The sequence below is a fragment of the Rhinopithecus roxellana genome, chromosome 14 (assembly GCF_007565055.1).
Source record: "Rhinopithecus roxellana isolate Shanxi Qingling chromosome 14, ASM756505v1, whole genome shotgun sequence".
In the NCBI taxonomy this organism is placed as follows: domain Eukaryota; kingdom Metazoa; phylum Chordata; class Mammalia; order Primates; family Cercopithecidae; genus Rhinopithecus; species Rhinopithecus roxellana.
The window spans coordinates 75,605,700-75,628,454 of NC_044562.1; the positions used below are offsets into that span (position 1 = coordinate 75,605,700).

The window sequence follows — 22,755 nt, forward strand, 5'->3', positions numbered from 1 at the left end:
GGAGCTGCAGGGCCTTCAGAGGGGCCCCAGCGTCTGAGCCCTGTCCTCCCGCAGGAATGTTCGTCAGCTTATAATAGAGGCAGGGGGCAGTGCCAAAGATGCGGCAATGGGAGGAGGACATCATCAGGCTGGTCCAGCACAGGGTGGAGATGAAGGTAGGGTGTGCAACATCTCTGCGGGGGTGGGGGTGGGCGTGAGATTGGGCACTGGCAGCAGCGTGACAGCTGAGCACCCCTCCCTCCAGGTGAATCTGCTGGCGCTGCAGGAGATGCTGTTACGGCTTGTAGGGAGTACAACAAACACAGCAAATTCCTGGCCGCTGCCCAGAACCCTGCTAATGAGCCCAGTCCAGGAGCCCCAGCCCCCCAGGAGCTTGTGGCTGCCGACCAGCATGGTGGTGAGTAGAGCCCTCAGGTGGGGCGGGCAGGCAGGAGCAGGGGGCGCTGGCACTGCACTCAGATCCCTGCCTCCCTCTCTCCAAAGATCTTTGTGAAGTGAGTCTCACTGACAGCACCCAGCCTGCGCAAGGAGAGGCCAGGGAGGGGTCTCCCCAGGACAACCCTACTGCACAGCCCATCGCGCAGGACCACCAGGAGCACCCAGGCTTGGGCAGCAACCACTGTGTGCCATTCTTTTGCTGGGCTTGGCTGCCGAGAAGAAGGAGATAAACATCACCATCATCAAAGAGATGGTCAAGAAATTTTTAAAAAAGAAAGTTATGGGGTTAATCTCCTACACAATCCATTTAGTTCATTTGAATGTTAGAGCCACTCTTGATTATTTGTGTTTCTAATTTGTAGTTTAAGTTTATTTGTTAAAAGTTAAAAGAGATTGGGTCTCTGTGGCTTTCACTGAGGTTCACTCTGGCATCCTTTAGCATTTTCTTTTTTAATTTCATAATTGTAGGTCATTAGCATGTATATTGAGTTTGCCGTTACGTGGTGGGAGTTCAAACACACAAAGACCCACTGTTTGCACAAAACTATTCTCGTTGGTTTGGAATAGGCTGCCTTGCTTTTCTAATGTTTTTGCAGCATGTATATTCATTACAGAATTCAGATAAAATTTGCTTATGTTCTGCTACTGTTTGATCCAATCTTAATCACAGTGAGCTCTTCATTAGCTCAATATGCGGTTTGCCCTCAAGTGTGCACTGTTGATTACTTTGTAATATATGCCACTGTGAGTACTGATATTTAGAGTTGTTTAAAGGCTGAGAACTAGAAACAGCCTTTCCCCCATTTTCTGTGTACTGGTGATGGGAGTAATAACATTGTGGGGGAGCTTTTTAAATCTCGCAGAAGAGGACAGTGGCCTGCTCCGGCAGGTGTGTGCGGGATAGAGTGTGTTTCATTGGTTCCGGTGCCAAGAATGAGCGCTGTACTACGGTAGTTCCCTTAGGATTTGTGTGTGCTCTGGGCTCATGAAGATATTGCATCACGAGCTACAGCAGTTGTACTTTTTCCATGACCTAAAAAGGGATTATTTCTGAGGAATGAAAGGTTCACATCGTTGACTGTGGATGTGGAAAACCTTTCCTAGCTTAGAGCATTGGTATCTGGAATACATTTTAAAGTTAGAGTTCATGTTACCTGTTTTAATCACATGACTATAGCGCCCAGTACACAAAAGGGTGCTGGCTGGCATTCTTCTTAATGTATTTAGTACAGATCATAAGAAATCCTTTAAGAGTTTAATGTCCCTGGGACAGGCATACAGGCTCTAGTCAAGAATGAATTAGAGTGAAGAAAAGCTGTGTGACACCTGGCTTCCCTTTCTGTTCACGGAGCTTCTTTGAGGCTTGAAGACTGATTTTACCATCTAGACCTCTCTGGCTAATACCTATTCTTCAACCACCTTAGTTACTTTGACATAGGAATTTACTTCTTTTCGTTGAATGGAAAACACTTTGAAAAATAATAACAAACATTATCATAAACTAATATATGCGGGAGTACTTAGTTGAAACAAAAAGGAGTTTTAGTAGACAGTATTACAGTATCTTCGAAAATCAAGGAGAAGTTTATGAAACTTAAAATGTTTCGAAACTGCAGTGCAATCTACTGTTTGTGAATGTCAATGTATTATCAGGAAACATGTCTGTACAACCACAGAGTTGTATTTCCTCACAAACCTCTTTACGAAGAGTGAAATATGTTTTTGTACCTCTTGGTTTCAGTTAGGGACGTATTTTGTGCAATATTTATGTGATTGTGCCTATGCATGATGAATGAATGAATTTCAGTCACACATTGCCTAAATCATAACTTGATGATGCTTGGAAAAGACTCAACAGTTAAAACCTCATGAGGTTCTAATGTCTGTGTTCCAAAACACATCACAGTATTAGGATATAGGGAGATATGTACGTGTGCTCCCTGGGGTGGGGATTTCTAGTTACTAGACCATCTCCATTTTCAGCATTTGGCATCGTCATGACACTTTTATAAATATGACATTAACAGGAGAGCAAAATACGATTTTACGATGGAATAACAGATTTGCCTGCATTCATTGAAAGAGCGCAAATATCGGGTCCTTGTGACTTCAACTGACTCTTCCAAATTGTATGAATGTAGCAATGTATTAGATAAGCCCAGTTCCAGAATAATAAAGAAAAAATGTTAGACCAAATAATGTGACTAATTAACAGTGGTGCAATTTCTAGCCCATGGGTTTAAAATGCACTTAAAGTCCTGTTCTTGCCTTTTATTTTCTGAACTTCCCGCTTTTGCATTCTTTGAGTTCAGTTTAAAGACAATTACTTTAAGTCCATTCTAAACCCTCAGGCTAGAAATTGGACCACTGTTAATTAGCCACATTATTTTGTGTAATTTTTTTTCTTTATCATTCTGAAACTGGGTTTACCTAATACATTGATAAATTATTTCGAAGGTACTTTTGTCGTTGAAATCACTTCACTTTTACCCTGATAAACATCAGTGACTGGGAATGACCTTCAGACAGTGTTTAGCATCTGTGACCAATCTGACAATACTGTGTTCATCAGGTGCCGATGGCTTAAATCACACGCTGGCGTATTTCAGCTGAATGTCCGTCTGGAAAATAAATTTACTGTATTAACTGAAATTCCACTCTTTGTGTAGGTATTTGTCATATATTTAAGAAAAAGCTAAAAAGAATGGCAATCATATGATAATAACCTAAGTCTTTCTTCAAAGTGCACGCAGTCTTTTGCGATACCTCATTCAGCCAAGTATTCGTGCTCTTCCTCATTCAGTGTAAGGCAGCTTTCAATTTGCTTAGAAGGCAACACTGGAAGGTTAGAGTTCATCAGAAATATAGAATTTTAAAATGTGAGTTCAACTGAATAAATCTGAATTTCTGTAGGAAGAATCAAAACACCTATTTAAATATTGCAATATATAATAATCATTTTAAAGTATTTGATTAAACCTGATAGGTTTTCCAGAAATGAAAAAAAAATCAGCTCTAAAACCAAAGCTGATTTTTAGAAAATTTGAAAACATAAACCAGCCCTATCTATAATGTAATTTCTCTAAAACTTTATCTTAGTCATTTAAAAATAACTATTAAAAAATACAACTGCTATCTTAATGTTCCGAAATAAGTTAAAACATTTTAAAATACGAATACTGTAGCTTAAAAGAAACAGTGGGATGGAAAAGTAGAGAAAGAAATGCCAATTCCAGTCCAAAGCTTTATTTGCCAAGTTTTCTTAGAATGAATTTTACCAATTTATGAATTCTTGTAAACAATGTATAATGGAAATACTGAAAGACTAACGTGGCATTATGGACTGCTGGTGTGATGCTACTGCAACGTAATAAATTCTTAAATTGTTGCAAAGTGCTGCATTTGTCTTAAAATTTTCTTTTGTGTGTCTTGAAGACTGTAGTATTGAAGGTATTGACAGTGTGCAAATGCTGGGCATGCTTGACATGAGATAGTCGCTTTCATTTTTACAAAATTGCAATATAACTATGCAAGTGTTTACTAAAAGAACAAAATAAGAAAGTTACAGGATTAAAATAAATTATGGGGTGAAAGTTATGGGATTAAAAAATGTAAAAAAGTTGTGACAAAAAAACTTCTGGCAAAAAAGTAGAAAAAAGTTTTATGAAAAATTACCAAAAAAGTTATGAAAAAGAAGTTACAGGATTTTTTAAAAAGTCAAGGGATAAAAATAAAAATGAAAAGCAGGCTCCTGTCAGCAAAGCCTGGAGAAGTGCGGCTGAAGTCCACCGCCACCATGTCCCTACCACCCCTTCCCAGTCACCCCTTTACAATTAGGGTAGCAAGACAAGACCTCTGTGTAATGGGGAAAGACAAACAGACCCTTTGCCACCTTGACCAGGGCTGAGTCATTAAATTTCTGGATGCTGATGATTGTTATTTAAGAGCCAGAGGCTGGTGGAGTTGGTTTGTTTGGAGGAGGTCTGACAGCCTCCTTACTCTCACCATAGCAACTTTTCCCTCAGGGGGGCTCCCATCTTCTTATTCAGAGAGGTAACTGAGGCAGGACAGTGGGGCTAACTGTGGACCAGGCGAGGGTACGGGCTGCTGGGGTGGCCCCCTTCCCCAGTGTACATACTGTGTCTGTGTAACATTTTGTAGATTCCAGAGGGTAGGGCCGCCCCTGTATCGTACCTAGCAGAGGTTGAAGCTGGCACATGGGGAGGAGGTTCTAATAATTATTTGTGGCTGGGAAACTTATTTATTGCTAGCATAGGACAGAGGAAGGAGGCGGGGATGGGGTCGTGGCTCCCTGGTGGTGTGATCGCAGCTCACTGCAACCTCCAACTCTCATGCTCAAGTGATCCTCCCATCTCAGCCTCCCAGGTAGCTGGGAGTATAAACATACACTACTATGCCTGGCTAGTTTTTAAATTTTTTTGTACAGAAAAGGTCTTGCTATGTTGCCCATGCTGGTCTTGAACTCCTGGCCTGAAGTGATTCTCCCATCGTGACCTCCCAAAGCACTGGGATTACAGGCATGAGACATTGCTCCTGTCCGTAAGGTTTTCTCTTTATTACCGTTTTGTTGTTTTTTTTTGTTGTTGTTGTTGTTAAGAAAGTCTTGGTCTGTTTCCCAGACTGGAGTGCAGTGATGCAATCTCAGCTCACTGCAACCTCCGCCTCCTGGTTCAAGCAATTCTCATGCCTATAGCCTCCCGGGTTACAGTTATGAGCCACTGCACCTGGCTAATTTTTGAATATTTAGTAGAGACAGAGTTTTGCCGTGTTGGCCAGATCGGTCTCCAGCTCCTGGCCTCAAGCAATCCACCCTCCTCAGCCTCCCGAAGTGCTGGGATTACACGTGTGAGCCACTGCTCCTGGCTAAGAACCTGTCTCTGTTTAAATAAAAGAAGAAAATTCAGAATATGTGGAATACAGAACACCAAAGGCCAAAGTTATTTACCTCTTCTGAGGTAATCTGTGTAAACAATTTGATATATATCCTTTCAAGTTCCTACTTGCTATGCATATATATACATATACACAAGTATACGTTGACACATTCCCCCTTCCCTGCTGTCGTGCTATTAGTCTTTGTTTTGTAGAAGGTGGACCAACTCTATGTTCTTTGCTGGCCTGTATTTCTCCTATTCAGTGATGTGTTAAGAATATGTGTTTAGCCCGGGCGCGGTGGCTCAAGCCTGTAATCCCAGCACTTTGGGAGGCCGAGACGGGCGGATCACGAGGTCAGGAGGTCGAGACCATCCTGGCTAACCCGGTGAAACCCCGTCTCTACTAAAAAATACAAAAAATTAGCCGGGCGAGATGGCGGGCGCCCTGTAGTCCCAGCTACTCGGGAGGCTGAGGCAGGAGAATGGCATAAACCCGGGAGGCGGAGCTTGCAGTGAGCCGAGATCGCGCCACTGCACTCCAGCCTGGGCGACAGAGCCAGACTCTGTCTCAAAAAAAAAAAAAAAAAAGAAAAAAAAAAAGAATATGTGTTTAAGTCAATTTATGCAACTCTTTAATACCATTTTAAAAGGTTATGATACACGATCATATGAAGGTATTGCAATTTATTCCAACAGTTCCCTTTTGCACGTTTAATAATTTCCATTGATTTGCCAGGGTGAACATTCTCATGTCACAGCTAAATCCTTTTGTATGGACATCCTTAATTATTCCCTTAAGTTAAACATTTAAATGAAGTTGTTAGATTAGTCTCATTTCTTAAAAAGTTCTTAATTGGTAGTTTATATGTAACATTGTAGTTTTATATGTATTTGCAAATAGCTATAGTTCCTGTAAAAAAAAAAAGTGATAAAATTAAACTTTAACATATGCCAAAAATATTTTGACTTAGCGCTTCATTAAGCGCATGATTACAGTCTCTATATCTTTTGATTTACCTTTCTATCTTTACAATTTTCAGCCGAGACACTTAGAGGTCACATAGTAAATTAAGATTTTCTTTTTTTAATAATCTCCATCTTTCTAAATTTGGTGAGTCACAATAAGTTATTTTGGGGTTGTTGAAAGCTGTGGCTCTGTTCTAAATTTGAGCCCAGAAATCATGCCACTTACAAAATATGCTTTGTCTTCCAACATCAGAGTGTCTGGTAGAAGGTGACAGTTCTTGGAACTTAAAAAATCTAAAACAGGACAGGAACAGAATCTGGAAAATATTTCTGTTTCTGATAATATGGCTGAGTAGGTACTGTGCAAACCCTCTCTCATAAAATAGACATGCTGGATAGTCCTTGCCAAGATATACTTGAACTTACCATAAAAGAAAAATCCAGACTGTCTAAGAATGAAGATGAAGTGAAAATCAGAAGGCTACTGTGAGAATAATGGGGAAGTAGCCCGTTATCAAGGTATGTGTGCACGTGTTCAATAAAAAGCTTCAAATCTAAAAAAAGTTGAGATAATTAATATTGCCCTACATATACATATCATCAACAATTTTTCATTCATGGCATGGCCAACTTTGTTTTTTAAAGGTGGGGTTTTGCTGTGTTTGCCCAGGCTGGAGTGCAGTGACATGATCTTGGCTCACTGCAACTTCTGCCTCCTGGGTTCAAGCAGTTCTCCTGCCTCAGCCTCCCGAGTAGCTGGGATTACAGGTACCTGGCACCACATCCGGATAATTTTTGTATTTTTACTAGAGATGGGGTTTCACCACATTGGCCAGGCTAGTCTTGGACTCCTGACCTCAGGTCATCCGCCTGCCTTGGCCTCCCAAAGTGCTGGGATTACAGATGTGAGCCACTGCACCTGGACACAGCCAGCTTTGTTTCATTTATATTCCCACTTCATTTATATACATTCCTTCTTCCTCTGAATTATTTTGAAGTAAAACCTATAAACATATCATTTTTTAATTACCATATATCTGTAGAAGACAAACAATTTTTAAAAATAAATATATTCGCAATGCCATTAAATACCAAAAAAGTAATACATTCGGGAAATAGCCATAAATCCAGAGTTCACATTTTCTTGACTTATAAGTGATTTTTTCTAGGTTATCTATTTCAATCAGATACCTGTTTGCTCATATTTACATTCCTAACTGAACGATGTCTAAACTTAAACTGACAGAAAATGCAGGTGATCTTGTGACCAAATGCCTTGTGCAAGGAAAAAACTTGAAACTGCAAGAGGAGTCCCTCCAAATATATAAATGACCAGTATTTTAAAAGAGATGTTAATTAAAATGTGGTAATGTAAGGAGCAGAGCAGAAAGAACCTTTCAGTCGAAACTTACAACAAGTCAATTTCATAGTTAGTTTCCGTGGTCCTTCCACAACCTCTGGCATCTGTTTTCTCTACAATGGCGGTAACAACAGTAGCTATTTCAGAGCAGGAAAAGGCTTAGAGCAGTGCTAGAAGAGGGTCCTGGCTATATAAAGTTTAGTTGTTTGTATATTGTAACAAACCTACTTTTTTTTTCTTTTGTCAATAACAGATTTCTTTTGGAAAAGTAGCAGCCTCCTGTCCGGGGAACACCTGCAGTTCCCACTAAGTGAATATTGGTGTCTGCTAATCTTTGCCTGTTTCTCTCAATAACATACTGTCAAGCTGTTCCTTGATTTAGCCATTTTATTTACTTTTTCTTCTTCTTTTTTTTTTTTCCCTTCCCCTTTTCCTGAGACACAGTCCCTCTCTGTTTCCCAGTCTGGACTGCAGCAGCGCCATCATGGCTCACTGCCACCTCTACCCCGGTCTCAAGCAATCCTCCTCGGTCAGCCTTCACAGTAGCTGGGACTACCCCCGGGGCCCACCACGCCCTGCTCATCGTTGTGGTTTTTATTTTTCCGTTGAAACCGGGTTTGGGGCCAGACTCAGTGACTCATGCCTGCAATACCAGCACCCCCGAAGGCCAAGGCCGGTGGATCACCCGAGGGGAGGAGCTGGAAACCAACAGCCCAACCAACATGGAGAATCCCAGTCTCTACCAACAAAAAACAAAAAACTAGCCGGGCATGGTGGTTCACGCCTGCAATCCCAGTCATTCAAGAGGCTGAGGCAAGAGAACCAGCCAAACCCAGGAGGCAGAGGCCGCGGGGAGTGGAGGCCCCGCCACTGCACTCCAGCCTGGGCAACTAGAGCGAAACTCCGCCTCAATAATGAAAAAAAGAGAGAGAGACTAGGTTTCCCCATGTTGCCCGGGCCGGTCTGGAACTCCTAGGCTCAAGCAATCCGCCACGCTCAGCCTTCCAAAGACCTGGGATCCCAAGCGTGAGCCGCCACGCCAGGCCAATCTATTCCTGTCTGATTAATAAATTGGGCCTTAGGGACTGGCTCAGGCCTGCAATCCCAGCACCCGGGGAGGCCAAGGCGGGCGGATAACCTGAGGTCAGAACATTGAGACCAGCCTGAGCAACATGGAGAAACCCCATCTCTAACAACAACAACAAAAATATATAGATACATAATTAGCCGGGTGTGGTGGCTCACGCCTGCAATCCCAGCCACTCGGGAGGCTGTGGCGGGAGAACCACTCAAGCCCAGGAGGTGGAGGCGGAGGCTGCGGGGAGCCGAGACCCTGCCACTGCACTCCATCCTGGGCAACAAGAGCGAAGCTCCCTCTCAAAACAAAAACCAAAAAAAAAAAAAAAAAAAACCAAAAAAAAAAACCAGAGACTCAATTTCACCATGGTGCCCAGGCCGGCCTTAACTTCTAGGCTCAAGCGATCCGCCCTGCTCGGCAGTCCGAAGTCCTGGGATCACAAGCGTGAACCGCCATGCCAGGACGACCTGTTCCTTTCTGATTAATAAATTGGGTCGTGTGTGCTGGCACATGCCTGCAATCCCAGCATCCTGGGAGGCCGAGGGGGTGGATAACCTGACGTCGGGAGTTTGAGACCAGCCTGACCTACATGGAGAAACCTCGTCTGTGCCAAAAAAAAAAAAAAAAAAAAAAAAAAAGAACGAAATTAGCCAGGTATGGTGGTTCACGCCTGCAATCCCAGCCACTGGGGAGGCTGAGGCATAAGAACCACCCAAACCCGGGAGGCGGAGGTCGCGGGGAGCCCAGACCATGACATTACACTCCAGCCTGAGCAACAAGAGCGAAACTTCGCCTCAAAACAAACAAAACAGACCTAATTTCACCATGTTGCCCAGGCCAGTCTGGAACTCCTAGGCTCAAGCGATCTGCTGCGCTCAGCCATCCTAAATCTGGGATCAAAAGCTGTGAGCCACCACACCAGGCCGATCACGCCTATTAAGTAATCCCAGCATTTTGGGAGGCCTAGGTGGGTGGATCACCTGAGGTCAGGAGTTTGGAGACCAGCCTGGCCAACATGATGAAACCCCGTCTATACCAAAAATATTAAAAAATTAGCCAAGTGTGTGGCGGGCGCCTGTAATCCCAGCTACTCAGGAGGATGAGGCAGGAGAACCGCTTGAATCTGGGAGGCCAAGGTTGCAGTGAGCCGGGATAGCGCCACGCACCCAGCCTGGGTGACAGAGTGAGACTCTGTCTCAAAACCTGAGGTCGGGAGTTTGATACCAGCTTGATGTACATGCAGAAACCCCTCTCCACCAAAAAATAAATAAATAAATAAATTAAAATACAAACTGAGCCAGGCATGGTGGCTCACGCCTGCAATCCCAGCCACTCAGGAGGCTGAGGCAGGAGAACCACCCAAACCTGGGAGGCTGAGGCCATGGGCAGCTGAGACCCCACCATTGCACTGCAGCCTGGGCAACAAGAGCTAAACTCGCCTCCAGGAAAAAAAAAAAAAAAAAAAAAAAAAAAAAGAGAGAGAGAGAGAGACCAAGTTTCACATGCTGCCCAGGCCCATCTGGAACTCCTGGGCTAAGAGCATCCTCCCTGGGATTATCTTAAAGTGTAGTTGGAAAAAGTAAACTAGCCCCAAAAACTTTTTGAAAATCCCTCATGTATGGTGTTCCTAAATGATAAAATTGTGTTGCTTATTTTAAATATTTTGAAGTTTATAAAACTAATTGAGTTGCTTAACTATTTTGACATTTATAAAACTAGTAGCATGGCATTTTTTGAAATATTTAACAACACACAGTATTTCTTACAAACTTCATCCACACTCATGTATGTAGCAGTAGTTAACTCATTTTCACTGCTGTGTAGTATTGCATTGAATAGACTTTCCACAATTGATCTATTTTTTCCCATTCTTCCGTCACTCAACTCCCTGGATTCCTTCTATAATCTCTGTGAAAAATTTTATTTCCCAAAGATGGCACAACAACATTCCTCATACCATGTGCTCTTCTCTTTGTGACATTGCCACTATCCCATCAGGAAATGGAGTTTAATTTCCCTCTCCTTGAATCTAGGTGGGCTTGCGACTGCTTCAACCAATAAAGCATTGTAGAAGTGATGCTGTGTGACTTCTGAGACTAGACCATAAGTCTTGTGATAATGCAGTTTCCAGGTTGTTCACCAGAACACTCATGCTCTTAGAGCTTTGAGTCACCATGTAAAAAGTCCAACTACCCCAGGGTCACCATATTTTGAGGAAGCCATGCCACATAGAAAGCCTAGTGTGTGCACACTGCAGTTGTCAGTCCTGATTTTCAAATCAGTGCCGCCCAGTTGTCAGGAATATCAATGAAAGTGCTTGCTGATGTTCCAGGCCCCATCCTTTGAGTCACTCCTAGCCTTTGAGTCTTCTCAACTGAGGTCTCAGATACTCTAGAGCACAGACTAGCTAACCTCCTTGTGCTCAATCCACAGTCCTAATCCATGGGCACAACTGTAAACAACTAAGTTTTAGAGTAGTTTGGTGTACAGTTAGCTATACCAACCAGAACTGTTTCTTAGTAATGCCCATCCTCTGGGCCCCATATCTACCTGGGAAAAATCATCCCCTTGCCTTCAAGGTCCCTCTATCAACCAATGTTCTTTTCTCTAATACCCACCATAGCTCTTTCTAACTAAATCAGCTCGTAATTCTTTATGAAAATGTTATAAAAACTCCTTATTAAAATCTTTTCTCTGCCTCCACCAATTTCACAGGATTCTAGGCCTCCTGCTCAAGCAGAACCACCTTTCAACCATTTACCACTCACTTCAGCGTTTAGTTTCTTTGAAGACTTCTTAACCTTCGAGTAAATTTGTCTTAACAGTTTCTCCCAGTGTGGTCCACAGATGCCCTGCGTCAGAAGCACCTGGGTCCTTACATAAAATACAGGTTCTGGGCAGCACCCCACACATACTGAATCAGGGTCACTGCATTTGTGGCAAGCGCTCAGGTGTGCCTTAAGCATCCCAGTGTTTAAAAATCATGAATCTCTTGGGAATTATTTAAAGGGGGTGGGAGGTCAGGGCATGTAGCGCTTGGTATAAACTTGAGAAAAGAGACCTGGGAGAACTCAGACAGAAATCCTTTTCCTTTTGCCAAGTAAAGCAATTAAAACTCCAGTGCTCTATATCTCTAGCCCCGTTTCTTTCCCCAGGCACTATAAAACCATGACCCCAAAGTGATATAGCAGATGCTCGGAAAGCATTGCAAGCCTTGAACTTCAGGTAACAAATAAATGAATAAATGAAAGAATGTAGAACTGACGTCTACAAATCATTACAAATGAGGTTCTGATTTTCAGATCACGGTATGGGTTAGTGTCAAGGATGGGGAATATATTTATAACTTTCAATGATATTTTAAATACCTAATAGTCATATACACAAACATGCATGACTAACCATTAGCTCACTTACCCCAGGGATGGGTATTTCACTAACGCTAAGCAATCCCTCCGTGGAATTGCTCTCTCATTGTGCACCTTTATAAACATTCTTTCAGTTCTGTTTTCTTGTTTCCAAAGTTTGTTGTTTATAGATGTGTATATACCCTACCTTACTTCACAAAGGATTTTGAATATTTATTCCATGTGTATATAAAAACAAGTACAGCCCGGGTACGGTGGCTCATACCTGTAATCCCAGCACAAAGCAGGCAGATTACCTGAGGCCAGGAGTTCAAGACCAGCCTGACCTACATAGGGAAACCCTGTCTCTACTAAAAATACAAAAATTTGCCAGGCGTGGTGGTGCACGCCTGTAATCCCAGCTATTCAGGAGACTCAGGCAGGAGAATCTGTTGAACCCCAGAGGCAGAGGTTGCAGTGAGCAGAAATCATGCCACTGTACTCCAGCCTGGGTGACAGAGGGAGACTCTGTCTCAAAAATAAAAACAAACCAAAAAACAAATAGGTGGCAAGAATGTTTCCGTCCTCAAGTCAGCTGTTTCCCAATATTAGAGGAGCAGAAGCAAAGAACCAGGATTCCCCCATTCCTGTTTATCTGAGAAAATTATAAAAGTTGCCTGTCACTGAACTTGTCATGTAATGATCTAATGTGTTTGAATATAACATTAAGAAATACGTTCTTAGCTCTGTTCATGCCAATGTTATAAGCTCCTCTTTCCCAACCACCATTTACTGTTTGTGTTCTTCTTCTAAGCCACCACAAAATGTGCATGTAAAAGGCAGGAAAGCAAGAAATAAAGGAAAGAGGAGACAGGGAGAGGAAAATCTGAAGTAAGAAGAATTCCTAAATAGAGAAATCTATCTCTTATAAGAATCATTGAATTCTCAAATCTCAGAGATGATTCACTAGAATGATGCATCAACTTGACACTTGCCTTGTGTGATTTTCTCCTATACAGCGCTCTATTTACACAGACATCTTCCAGTAATTTATAAGTGCTGGGAAAGTAAAGTGTATTTTCACCAGTGAAACTTAAAATGATGGCAGTTGCTACACGTCCTTTAAGTTCTCTGTCAGAGAATTTCTCTCTTTTAATGAGACATAAAAGAGTTCACTTTGCAACAATGAGCTATAAAAATAGTAACCACAAAAGCAGCAAAATGAATTTAATGCTTAAAAAAATAAAGATCAGCCGGGCGGGTGGCTCAAGCCTATAATCCCAGCACTTCGGGAGGAGGAGGTGAGACGATGGCTTGAAGCCAAGACCAGTTGAAGTTCAAGTTCAAGACCAGCCAGGTCAATATAGCAAGACCCTGTCTCTATAAAAAATTTAGAAATTAAGTGGGTATGGTGGTGCGTACTTGTAGTCCCAGCTACTAGAAGGGCTGAGGTGGAAGAATCATTTGAGTCCAGATGTTTGGGGCTGCAGCGTGCTAAGATTACAATACTGCACTCCAGCCTGGACAGCAGAGTGAGACCCTGTCTCTAAATACACAGACACACACACACACACACACACACACAGACACACACATACATACACACACACAAAGACACACACACACACAGACACAGACATACGCACACACAAAGACACACACACAGACACACACACAGACACCACACACACACACATACACACACATACATACCTACATACAGATCACATGTATTATTTCATTTGATCCTCACAGCAACCCTATAATATAAATGAAAAAAAGAAATTATTATATTTTCAGATTTTTTTACATGTGTTCTCTCTTTTTCTTGACATATACTCTCTTCTGATATCTACATAACTTCCTCCCTCACTTCTTTTTTGTTTGTTTGTTTGAGAATGCATTTGAATTTATTCACCAGTTCCCAGGCTAAATACATGTTTATGTTCTTTTTCTCATTATATAAAATCCTGAAACTGAACATAGCTCTCCTAAGAAAGAGGAGCCAAGAACCATCCTCCCCTTATCTAATATACAGTGAAAGTGTGGTTTTTAAAAGTAATATTCCTATTAAGGAAATCCCAATTTTACCAATTTTTAGCAATCACAGTACTCTACTGATTTATGTTAAGTTTATGGCGATACAAATACTAAGAGCTTTTCTTTGCATGCCTGTGATGCCAACGCATGTTTCTACCCTGTACTAGAATCTCTGTTTTGTTTCGTTTCCTAATTTAGAAATATTAATTTAATATATGCATATGGAAATTATTTCCAATGTGCAACAGGGAATTCAGTGAAAATGAAGATGCCCTTCTACCACTGAATCAAGAGTTTCCCTGTTTCTTTCTCTAAAATTGCCCATCATTACTAACTTCTTGATATGCTACCAGAGACGGTATCTGTCTCTCCCAAAGCCTCCCCTAAATAAAAAACTCTACTATTTTTATAAAATCCAACTTATCATATTTATCTTTCATTGACTGGCGTTTGGTATTTTCTCTAAAAGCTTATCACCATATCCAAGGTTATTTCATGTTCTTGTACAATCCCTTGGAGTTTTATAGTTTTGCATTTTACATTTAGGTCTGCGATTAACATTGAGTTCATTTCTGTGTAAAATGTAAGGTCTGTGGCTAGATTTTTTTTTTTTTTGCACATGGGTGTGTCCTCCAATATTTCTAGCACTGTCTGTGCTGAAAGCTTGTCAATTCTCCATTGAATTGTCGTTGTTGCTTTTTCAAAGGTCAATTGACTCTATCTGTGTGAGACTATTTCAGAACATCTATGTGTCTATTTTTTTTTTTAATACTTTAAGTTCTAGGGTACATGTGCATAACGCGCACATGTTATGTTACATACGTTACATTGTTACATATGTATACTTGTGCCATTTTGGTGTGCTGCACCCATCAACTCGTCATTTACATCAGGTATAACTCCCAATGCAATCCCTCCCCCCTCCCCGTGACAGGCCCCAGTGTGTGATGTTCCCCTTTCCGAGTCCAAGTGATCTCATTGTTCAGTTCCCACCTATGAGCGAGAACATGCGGTGTTTGGTTTTCTGTTCTTGCGATAGTTTGCTGAGAATGATGGTTTCCAGCTGCATTCATGTCCCTACAAAGGACTCAAACTCATCCTTTTTTATGGCTGCATAGTATTCCATGGTGTTATTACCTATTCAGAATTCTCCCTTGACTACTCAAAAAAAAAAAAAAAAAAAAAAAAATAGTACGCCATCTCCTAGTCTCCCCCCTCACCCTCTTACTCTGCTTTAATTTTCCCCATAGCACTTTTGCCATATGACAAAGTGTAGTTTTTGTATGCTTTCTCTACTTGGATGTAAACTCCATGGTGGTGGTAATTTAGTTTCTTTGCTACTATTTCTCCAGTCCCAAAAGAGCACCTAGCACATAGTAGATGCACAATAAACAAATGAATGCATTATTCCCATTTCATGAAGAACAAGTCAGGAAGTGTGGGCTTAAGAGATTTGACCAAGATGGCACATCTAATGAATGGCAGATTAGTTTCTGCATCACAGGTGTAAATTCCAAGTCCCCCTATATTTTCAGGACCATCAGAAAGAAACTGTGTTAACTTGATGTACACTATTGACTTCACCGGCATTAATTTCTGGAATAATGTGGACCTTCTTTTGCTGCTTCACGAGTGTTATCTGGAGAAAAAAATGAAAGCAGGCCACGTAGGTAGGAAAACATCTAAGCTGAGCCATAGGCAGGGCAATCTGCAGCCCACCAAGAAGTGATGCACATTTCCTTGGTGTCAATCCTACTTCCATGCTCCCTAAACAAGCTTTTTACAGATTATTTCAAAGCACTCTTTGCCAATAAGCAAACAGTGATTTCTTCCACAATGATAGCAGCTTGAGATATGATGCAATTAAGATAACAAAAACCGTTGGCTATTCTCATAGTGCACCATTTAGCAGTATGACAGGTATGCGATATCCCATGAACACTAGCAAGGGGAACAGCCTTTGTAAATGGGTCCAACAATTGCTGTGCTTTCATCAGATTGTAAGTATAGCAATAAAGAAGTCCTCATGTAATTTTAGACAGTACTTTCACTTGGCCTTTCAAGATGACTAACACACTTCTTCTTCTTCTTTTTTTTTTTTGAGACGGAGTCTTGCTTTGTCGCCCAGCCTGGACTGCAGTGGCCGGATCTCAGCTCACTGCAAGCTCCACCTCCCGGGTTCACGCTGTTTTCCTGCCTCAGCCCCCCGAGTAGCTGGGACTACAGGCGCCCGCCACCTCGCCCGGCTAGTTTTTTTTATTTTTTTTAGTAGAGACGGGGTTTCACCGTGTTAGCCAGGATGGTCTCGATCTCCTGACCTTGTGATCCACCCGTCTCGGCCTCCCAAAGTGCTGGGATTACAGGCTTGAGCCACCGCGCCCGGCCGACTAACACACTTCTAACACTAAACACAATTTAATTTAACCTAACTCACTTAGAAATAGTAAACTCTCTATTCACTACCATTCTATTAGCCTATTAACAGCCTATCCTCTATTAACCAACACTTTCAAACAAATCGTAGTAGTGAATGTTAAAATTGCAAGAGGCTTAAGAAATCAGCTATTAAAAGTCCATTATTTTAAAAGAAATTTTTACTAACTTATCAGTTACACCCAGTCAGGAAGCAGTGCAGTCAGACTAGCACCCTCAATGTGCTTTCTACTGCACACAGTAGGATTGCACTTTGCACAGGGTCTGCCATTCCAAGAAAACTGTTAACTGGATGGATATGAATTTAATGGCCTTGAAGCCTGCAACTTCACGAAGTAATTTTGAATGATTGGTATATCACTGGGAGGAACATACATTAAATGATCTTCATTACACTATTTACGTTCTTTAGATAGTGTTTGATCTCTGAGAATTTATAATGTCAGTACAGGTTATATATAATAAATGTTATTAATGAAAATGTTTGGTCAAGCAGTACAATCAATTTTCTGACCAAATCTGAAGGTATAATTTTTTTTTTTAATTACAAAGTCGGAAGCCAGTAAGGAATCTGAAAGGCTAGAACACTGATCTAGAATTACGTCAGCTAATACCTATTCTATAATAATGTATTCTTTAAATTCACAAACATACACTAACCAACTCCCACGTGCCAGTGTGGAAAACCTTTATTAGCTGTTCACTAAACCATTTCTCTCTCCCTCCTAGGCACAGCTAGACTACTCTTTCCAGACTCCATTGCAGTTAGCCATAGCTGCATGACTGAGTTCTGGTCACTGGGCTATCAGAAGCAGTGATATATGCCATAACACTCTTCCATGTGTGATCCTCCATTTACCTTCCTCATCTTCCAACCAGATGCAGGAAATCTAGTGAAACTCTCTAGGAGCTCCAGGAGACAGGAGAGCCACAAGGTGGAAGGAGCCCAGAGTCACATGTGCAGGAGAGGAATGTAAGTGCCATGGAAACACAATGGAGTATCTTAGGAAAGGCTTTCCAGAAGCTCTGGTAGCAGAGATGGATATTGAATTAAGGTTCAAATGGGAAGAAAAGAAAGCAAAGTCCCCTTAGACAGAAGAGAAAGCATACATAGAACTTTAGATGTGAAAATACTAGATGACATTTCAGCACCAACAAGTTGTCTAAAGTAACTGGCATATGTAGTAAAACACAGGCAAAGCTTTGAATCTTAAAATAAAAATTGAGTTGTGGAAAGATTATGAAGAGGCTTGTGTGCCAAGTCAAAGAATTTAGACTTTACCCTATAGGCAGTAGAATCCAGGAAAAGGCTTTAAAACTGGGAAGTGACATAAACAAAACTATCCATTAGAAGGTAAACTCTGGTGCCCTGTGGAAAAGAACTTGAAGAGGGAAGCTGGCATGAGAAGGAGGCAAGTATTAGACTATTGGAAAAGTCCAGACAAGAGGCAATGCAAGGAAGGATTCAGGCTGCATCAGAAGAAATTGATACAAAAACAGATACAAGAGACCGTAATATTCAAGTAGCTGTTAGGTGTAAGCCAGTGGTCCCCAACATTTTTGGCACCAGGGACCAGTTTCATGAAAGACAATTTTTCCACAGACTGGGGTAGGGGAGGATGTTTTTGACACGATCCAAGTGCATTACATGTATTGTGCATTTTGTTTATATTATTATTACATTGCAATATATAATGAAATAATTATACAACTCACCATAATGTAGAATCAGTGGGAGCCCTGAGCTTGTTTTCACACAACTAGACAGTCCTATCTGGGGGTGATGGGAGACAGTGACAGATCATCAGGCATTAGATTCTCATAAGGAGCATGCAACCTAGATCCCTTACATGTGTGGTTCACAATAGGGTTTGCAACCCTGTGAGAACCTAATGCCGCTGCTGATCTGACAGGAGGCAGAGCTCAGGCAGTGATATGATTTGGCTCTGCTTCCCCACCCAAATCTCATCTCAAATTGCATTCCCCACATGTTGAGGGATGGACCTATAATCCCTACATGTCAAGGGAGGGAGGTGATTAGATGATGGGGGTGGTTCCCCCGTGCTGTTTTCACGACAGTGAGTGAGTTATCACAAGATCTGATGGTTTTGAGACGGAGTCTCGCTCTGCTGCCCAGGCTGGAGTTGCAGTGGCCGGATCTCAGCTCACTGCAAGCTCTGCCTCCCGGGTTTACACCATTCTCCTGCCTCAGCCTCCGGAGTAGCTGGGACTACAGGCGCCCGCCACGTCGCCAGGCTAGTTTTTTGTATTTTTAGTAGAGACGGGGTTTCACCATGTTAGCCAGGATGGTCTCGATCTCCTGACCTCGTGATCCGCCCGTCTCGGCCTCCCAAAGTGCTGGGATTACAGGCTTGAGCCACCGCGCCCGGCCAAGATCTGATGGTTTTATACAGGGTTCTTCCCCTTTCGTGAAATTTAGTACAAGCCCCCAACTACCAATTTTTTGGATGCTTACAAAATGTTGAGCCTTGATGGTGGAAGAGGATTCTATTTAAAAGAGATGATCATATTTTTAAAAGGCTAAACTGACTCAGTTTATTTTCAAAATAAGGGTTGATCCATGTTTTCAGTTTATTGTCATACAGAAAACATTTTATAAAATAATAAGGTAGACTTCCACTTCAACATATTCACGTAAAAACATCACAGTGCAAGAAAGTGATCACAATTAAGCATGAAGACATCAAAAGCCAGCCAGTATTTTAACTACAGAGCAGAATATTCCTGCTGTCCCTTCCTAGAAAATGTTGGCACATTCATTAACTGCGCAGGTTACAAAAATCACTTCGTATCCACTTCTTGTCCTTCAATATATTTTCATAACTACACTGTGTTACATTAATGCTGGTGGACAAAATAGCTCCTGTAAAATCTAAAAACCTTTCAGGTAGCACAAAGATTTAGAACCAACTAGGAGAAAGCTCTCCCAGAATATTTTTGTATGTAATTTTCTGTCCATTACCACAATAACAGAGTAAAAAGCTGTTTTACCTTAAAAATAAGCTAAAGGAAAATAATTTCATTTTTCCTTTAAAACATTTCTTAGCTTTTAAATAGAGAGAAAAAGTTTTAATTTTCTTGAGGGAGAATATTTCATAAGTAAAAACATCAAATGTTGTACAAATGTTTCATTTAGGAAACAAATACTTAGATTCAAAGGATTCTAAAACATTTCATCATTATAAGAAAAGTGTAATTTAAAGCTAAAAAATTGTAATACATCAAACTAATATAAATTACTCATTAACATGTTCTATTGTTTTTCACAAAATCCATGATTAAGGAATAGTGGGTTAGCTGAGACATTTTCCCCAACATTTAGTCACATTAGCTAAGAAGCTCAGGGCAAAGGATGCCTCCTCTGAATGAGGATCTTGGCCTCTTAAATGAGGGCACTGGACTAACTGCCTATTCACTAACTGCCTCTGATCCACACATTTATCACAATTGTTCATCTTACCTAATCCTTCCAAGGATGAAGTGTTTCAACTCAATGGATTTTCCAGACAAAGCTCTCCCATTTAAGTGGCAAAACTCTTCTTTAAACTTTAAAATTTTTACTTTAAAATGTTATGTCCAATGTATTTTCCTGCCACCTTAAAAGATGTTGAGGGGTAACAACAAGTCTCTAAATGACACAGTCTCGTGGACTTGCCAGCTGATGACAGGATCTGCAGATACACCTCAGGGTCTGCTCCAACTCTGAGCAACTCTGGGCCACACTGAGTGAGAAAGACAATGATACCACCTACACTGCATCGCTTTGTTTCAAAGACCAATAGAGTTATAATATATCAAAGTGTTTGTAAAGTACAAATTACCATACGAATGCAAAGGACTGCTCTAATAAACCTAAGCAAACTTCTCCCTGATAACGAAGTCTGGATAGTTTTAGAAAATATATGTTGTTTGTCAAAACTTGTGCAATAGGCTACGTGTGGTGGCTCACGCCTGTAATCCCAGCACTTTCAGACTCAGGCAGGAGGATTTCTTGAGCTCAGGAGTTCAATACTAGCCTGGGAACATACCGAGACCTCATCTCTACAAGAAATAAAAAACTAGCTGGGTGTGGTAATGCACAACTGTAGTTCCAGCTATATGGGAGGCTGAGGTAGAAGGATTACTTGAGCCCAGAAGATTGAGGCTGCAGTGAGCCTTGATCATGCCACTGCACTCCATCCTGGGCAAAAGAGCGAGACCCTGTCTCAAAAAAAAAAAAAAAAAAAAAGAAAAAGAGAAAGAAAAAAGACTTGAGCAATGATGGCTCTGATGCTTTGGTTACCTGGCATTTTGTTCTTCTGCTTCTAATTATGCTTCTAATTGCACCAGGTGTGGGATTCAGTTTCTGTCTTCTCGAGTCTACAAATCTGGCTTTAAATAGGTGGAAACCAAAACCTACAGATCTGTTACTTTAGTAAATGCTGTGTCATCACTACTTACTTTGAAAGAGTGGATCCCAACCTAGGGTAGGCATCAGACTCACCTAGGAAGCATTTTTAAAAGTGAGATTTCTAGGCTCTAGTCCTAGGGATTCTGATTCAGTATATCTGGAGTAGGACGCAGAAAAACTTTTTTTCCAAAAGCTTTCTAGGTAATCTCAACAAGCAATCAGTTCAGTTTTGGAGACATATTACTTTGCCCTCGATTTCTTCTCTATTTTAGTAGCTTCTAGTTCATTTGTGTTCAGTGTAAAAATTTCCCCTTGCATTAATCACAAGTACACTTAGAACAGACGGCCCATGATTTTGGCATAGATCCACAGAGAGACAGTCATTACACTTCTTTACAATAAAATTTAAAAATGATAAATTAACCTCATAGCTAAGACAATGCACATAGACGCCGAACGGTGGCTGGTTCTGTGATTACAGGGCAACTGTTTTCTGCTTTATTTGTAGTCAGTCACTGATAAACATGAAGACCATATTACTACCGAATAAAGATGGCAGAACTCCTCCAAATAACAGGAAGATGGCTAACCAGCTAATCACTATTATTTAGAAAATGTTTCTAGCAAACAAAGTATTTCTTAAAAAAAAAAAAAAAAAAAACTAGTTTCCTATAGAATCCCAAAGATTTCCACACTTCTGAAGTCTACCACAAAGCAAAAAGTTGACCAAAACTACAGTTGTTTAAAAATATGTTCAATTGCTGTGAAATGTAAGTGTAAAACAGGTGCGATTTCATCCTTTAGGAGGTTTAATGGGCACAAATGGAATTCAGTTTCCATTTATTCTACTCAAATAGTTTTGTGAAAACGACAAATGAAGTATTTGGTATAATATAGTTCTGAACATCATACCTTCCAAATTTAATACAAAAGCCACATTTGGATTCTCCGGATGTCCCAAGTGTGTCTAGGCACTGCGGAATGTCGTCATGTCTTTGGGTTCTCTGCTGGGGACGCACCAGTCATCAGCCTCGTGGTTGGTGTTGTAATGCTTCCAGGCAGCTTTGTTATACACTGGGAGTCTTTCTATTGAGTCTGTTGACAAAGCCTGAAAAAAAAAAAAAACCTAAGACCTATTAAGTCTGGCATTTTTTAGAATTCATTATTTGAGAAAATAGAGAATGGTAAAAAGGTTATGACAAATTAAATAACATTCTATTAGTATTTTATTAATCCTTATACCACCTACATATACTTTTAAATGGTATGTATATTTGAAATGTCTTATTTATTAAATCTATGGCACTGACTGATGTGCAGGTTGACTGACTTTGTTGCTTACAGTAGTTTCCGCCATCCTGGAAGCTGCTGGATTGAAATTTTACACAAAACATGACCCAGATCAGAGTTGGCAAACTGAAGAAGTTGGTTAAATGTAAAAACATACAAATCAATATATGTATCTTAATATATGTATATAAATTTAATGAACTCTTTTAATTATTTACTAGAATAGTTTTTTTTTTTCAGTATAGTCACTGTGTTTTAAAAAAACTCATCACAAGCCAGGAACAGTGGCTTATGCCTATAATCCCAGTGCTTTGGGAGGCTTACACAGGAAGATTGCTTGAGCCCAGGAGTTGGAGACCAGCCTGGGCAACATAGCAAGATCCTGTCTCTACAAAAAATAAAAATATCAGCTAGACATGTTGGCACACGAGTGTAGTCCTAACTACTTGGGAGACTGAGAGAGGAGGATCACTTGAAGCCCAGGGGTTCAAGGCTGT

The 22,755-nt window shown here is 41.0% G+C and overlaps 2 protein-coding genes across 10 annotated transcripts in view; one reads left to right on the plus strand and one right to left on the minus strand.

Annotated features, from left to right (window-relative positions):
• The window catches only part of LOC115893169 (golgin subfamily A member 8S-like), a 47,569-nt gene extending 44,935 nt beyond the window's left edge, over positions 1-2,634 (plus strand). Inside the window, exons 20-22 of the mRNA XM_030916123.1 lie at positions 55-155; positions 245-397; positions 484-2,634. Of these exons, the coding sequence (XP_030771983.1) occupies positions 55-155; positions 245-397; positions 484-668 (439 nt within the window). The 3' untranslated portion in view covers positions 669-2,634. The remainder of the gene's footprint in view (positions 1-54; positions 156-244; positions 398-483) is intronic.
• PDK1 (pyruvate dehydrogenase kinase 1) overlaps positions 1-22,755 on the minus strand; it is a 70,878-nt gene that overhangs the window by 10,720 nt on the left and 37,403 nt on the right. For 3 of the 9 annotated variants that reach the window (XR_004053145.1, XR_004053151.1, XR_004053152.1), the window contains 2 exons: positions 21,881-22,076; positions 13,798-13,844 (listed from right to left, as the gene is read on the minus strand). Coding sequence is in view for 1 of the 9 variants with exons in the window: in XM_010377589.2 (XP_010375891.1) it covers positions 21,936-22,076 (141 nt within the window). In the remaining 8 variants the exon portion in view is untranslated. Of the gene's footprint in view, positions 1-2,731; positions 3,060-3,164; positions 3,277-13,797; positions 13,845-19,087; positions 22,077-22,755 lie in introns of those variants that run through there. The other 6 variants (XR_004053147.1, XR_004053146.1, XR_004053148.1 and 3 more) reach the window with 6 other exon arrangements.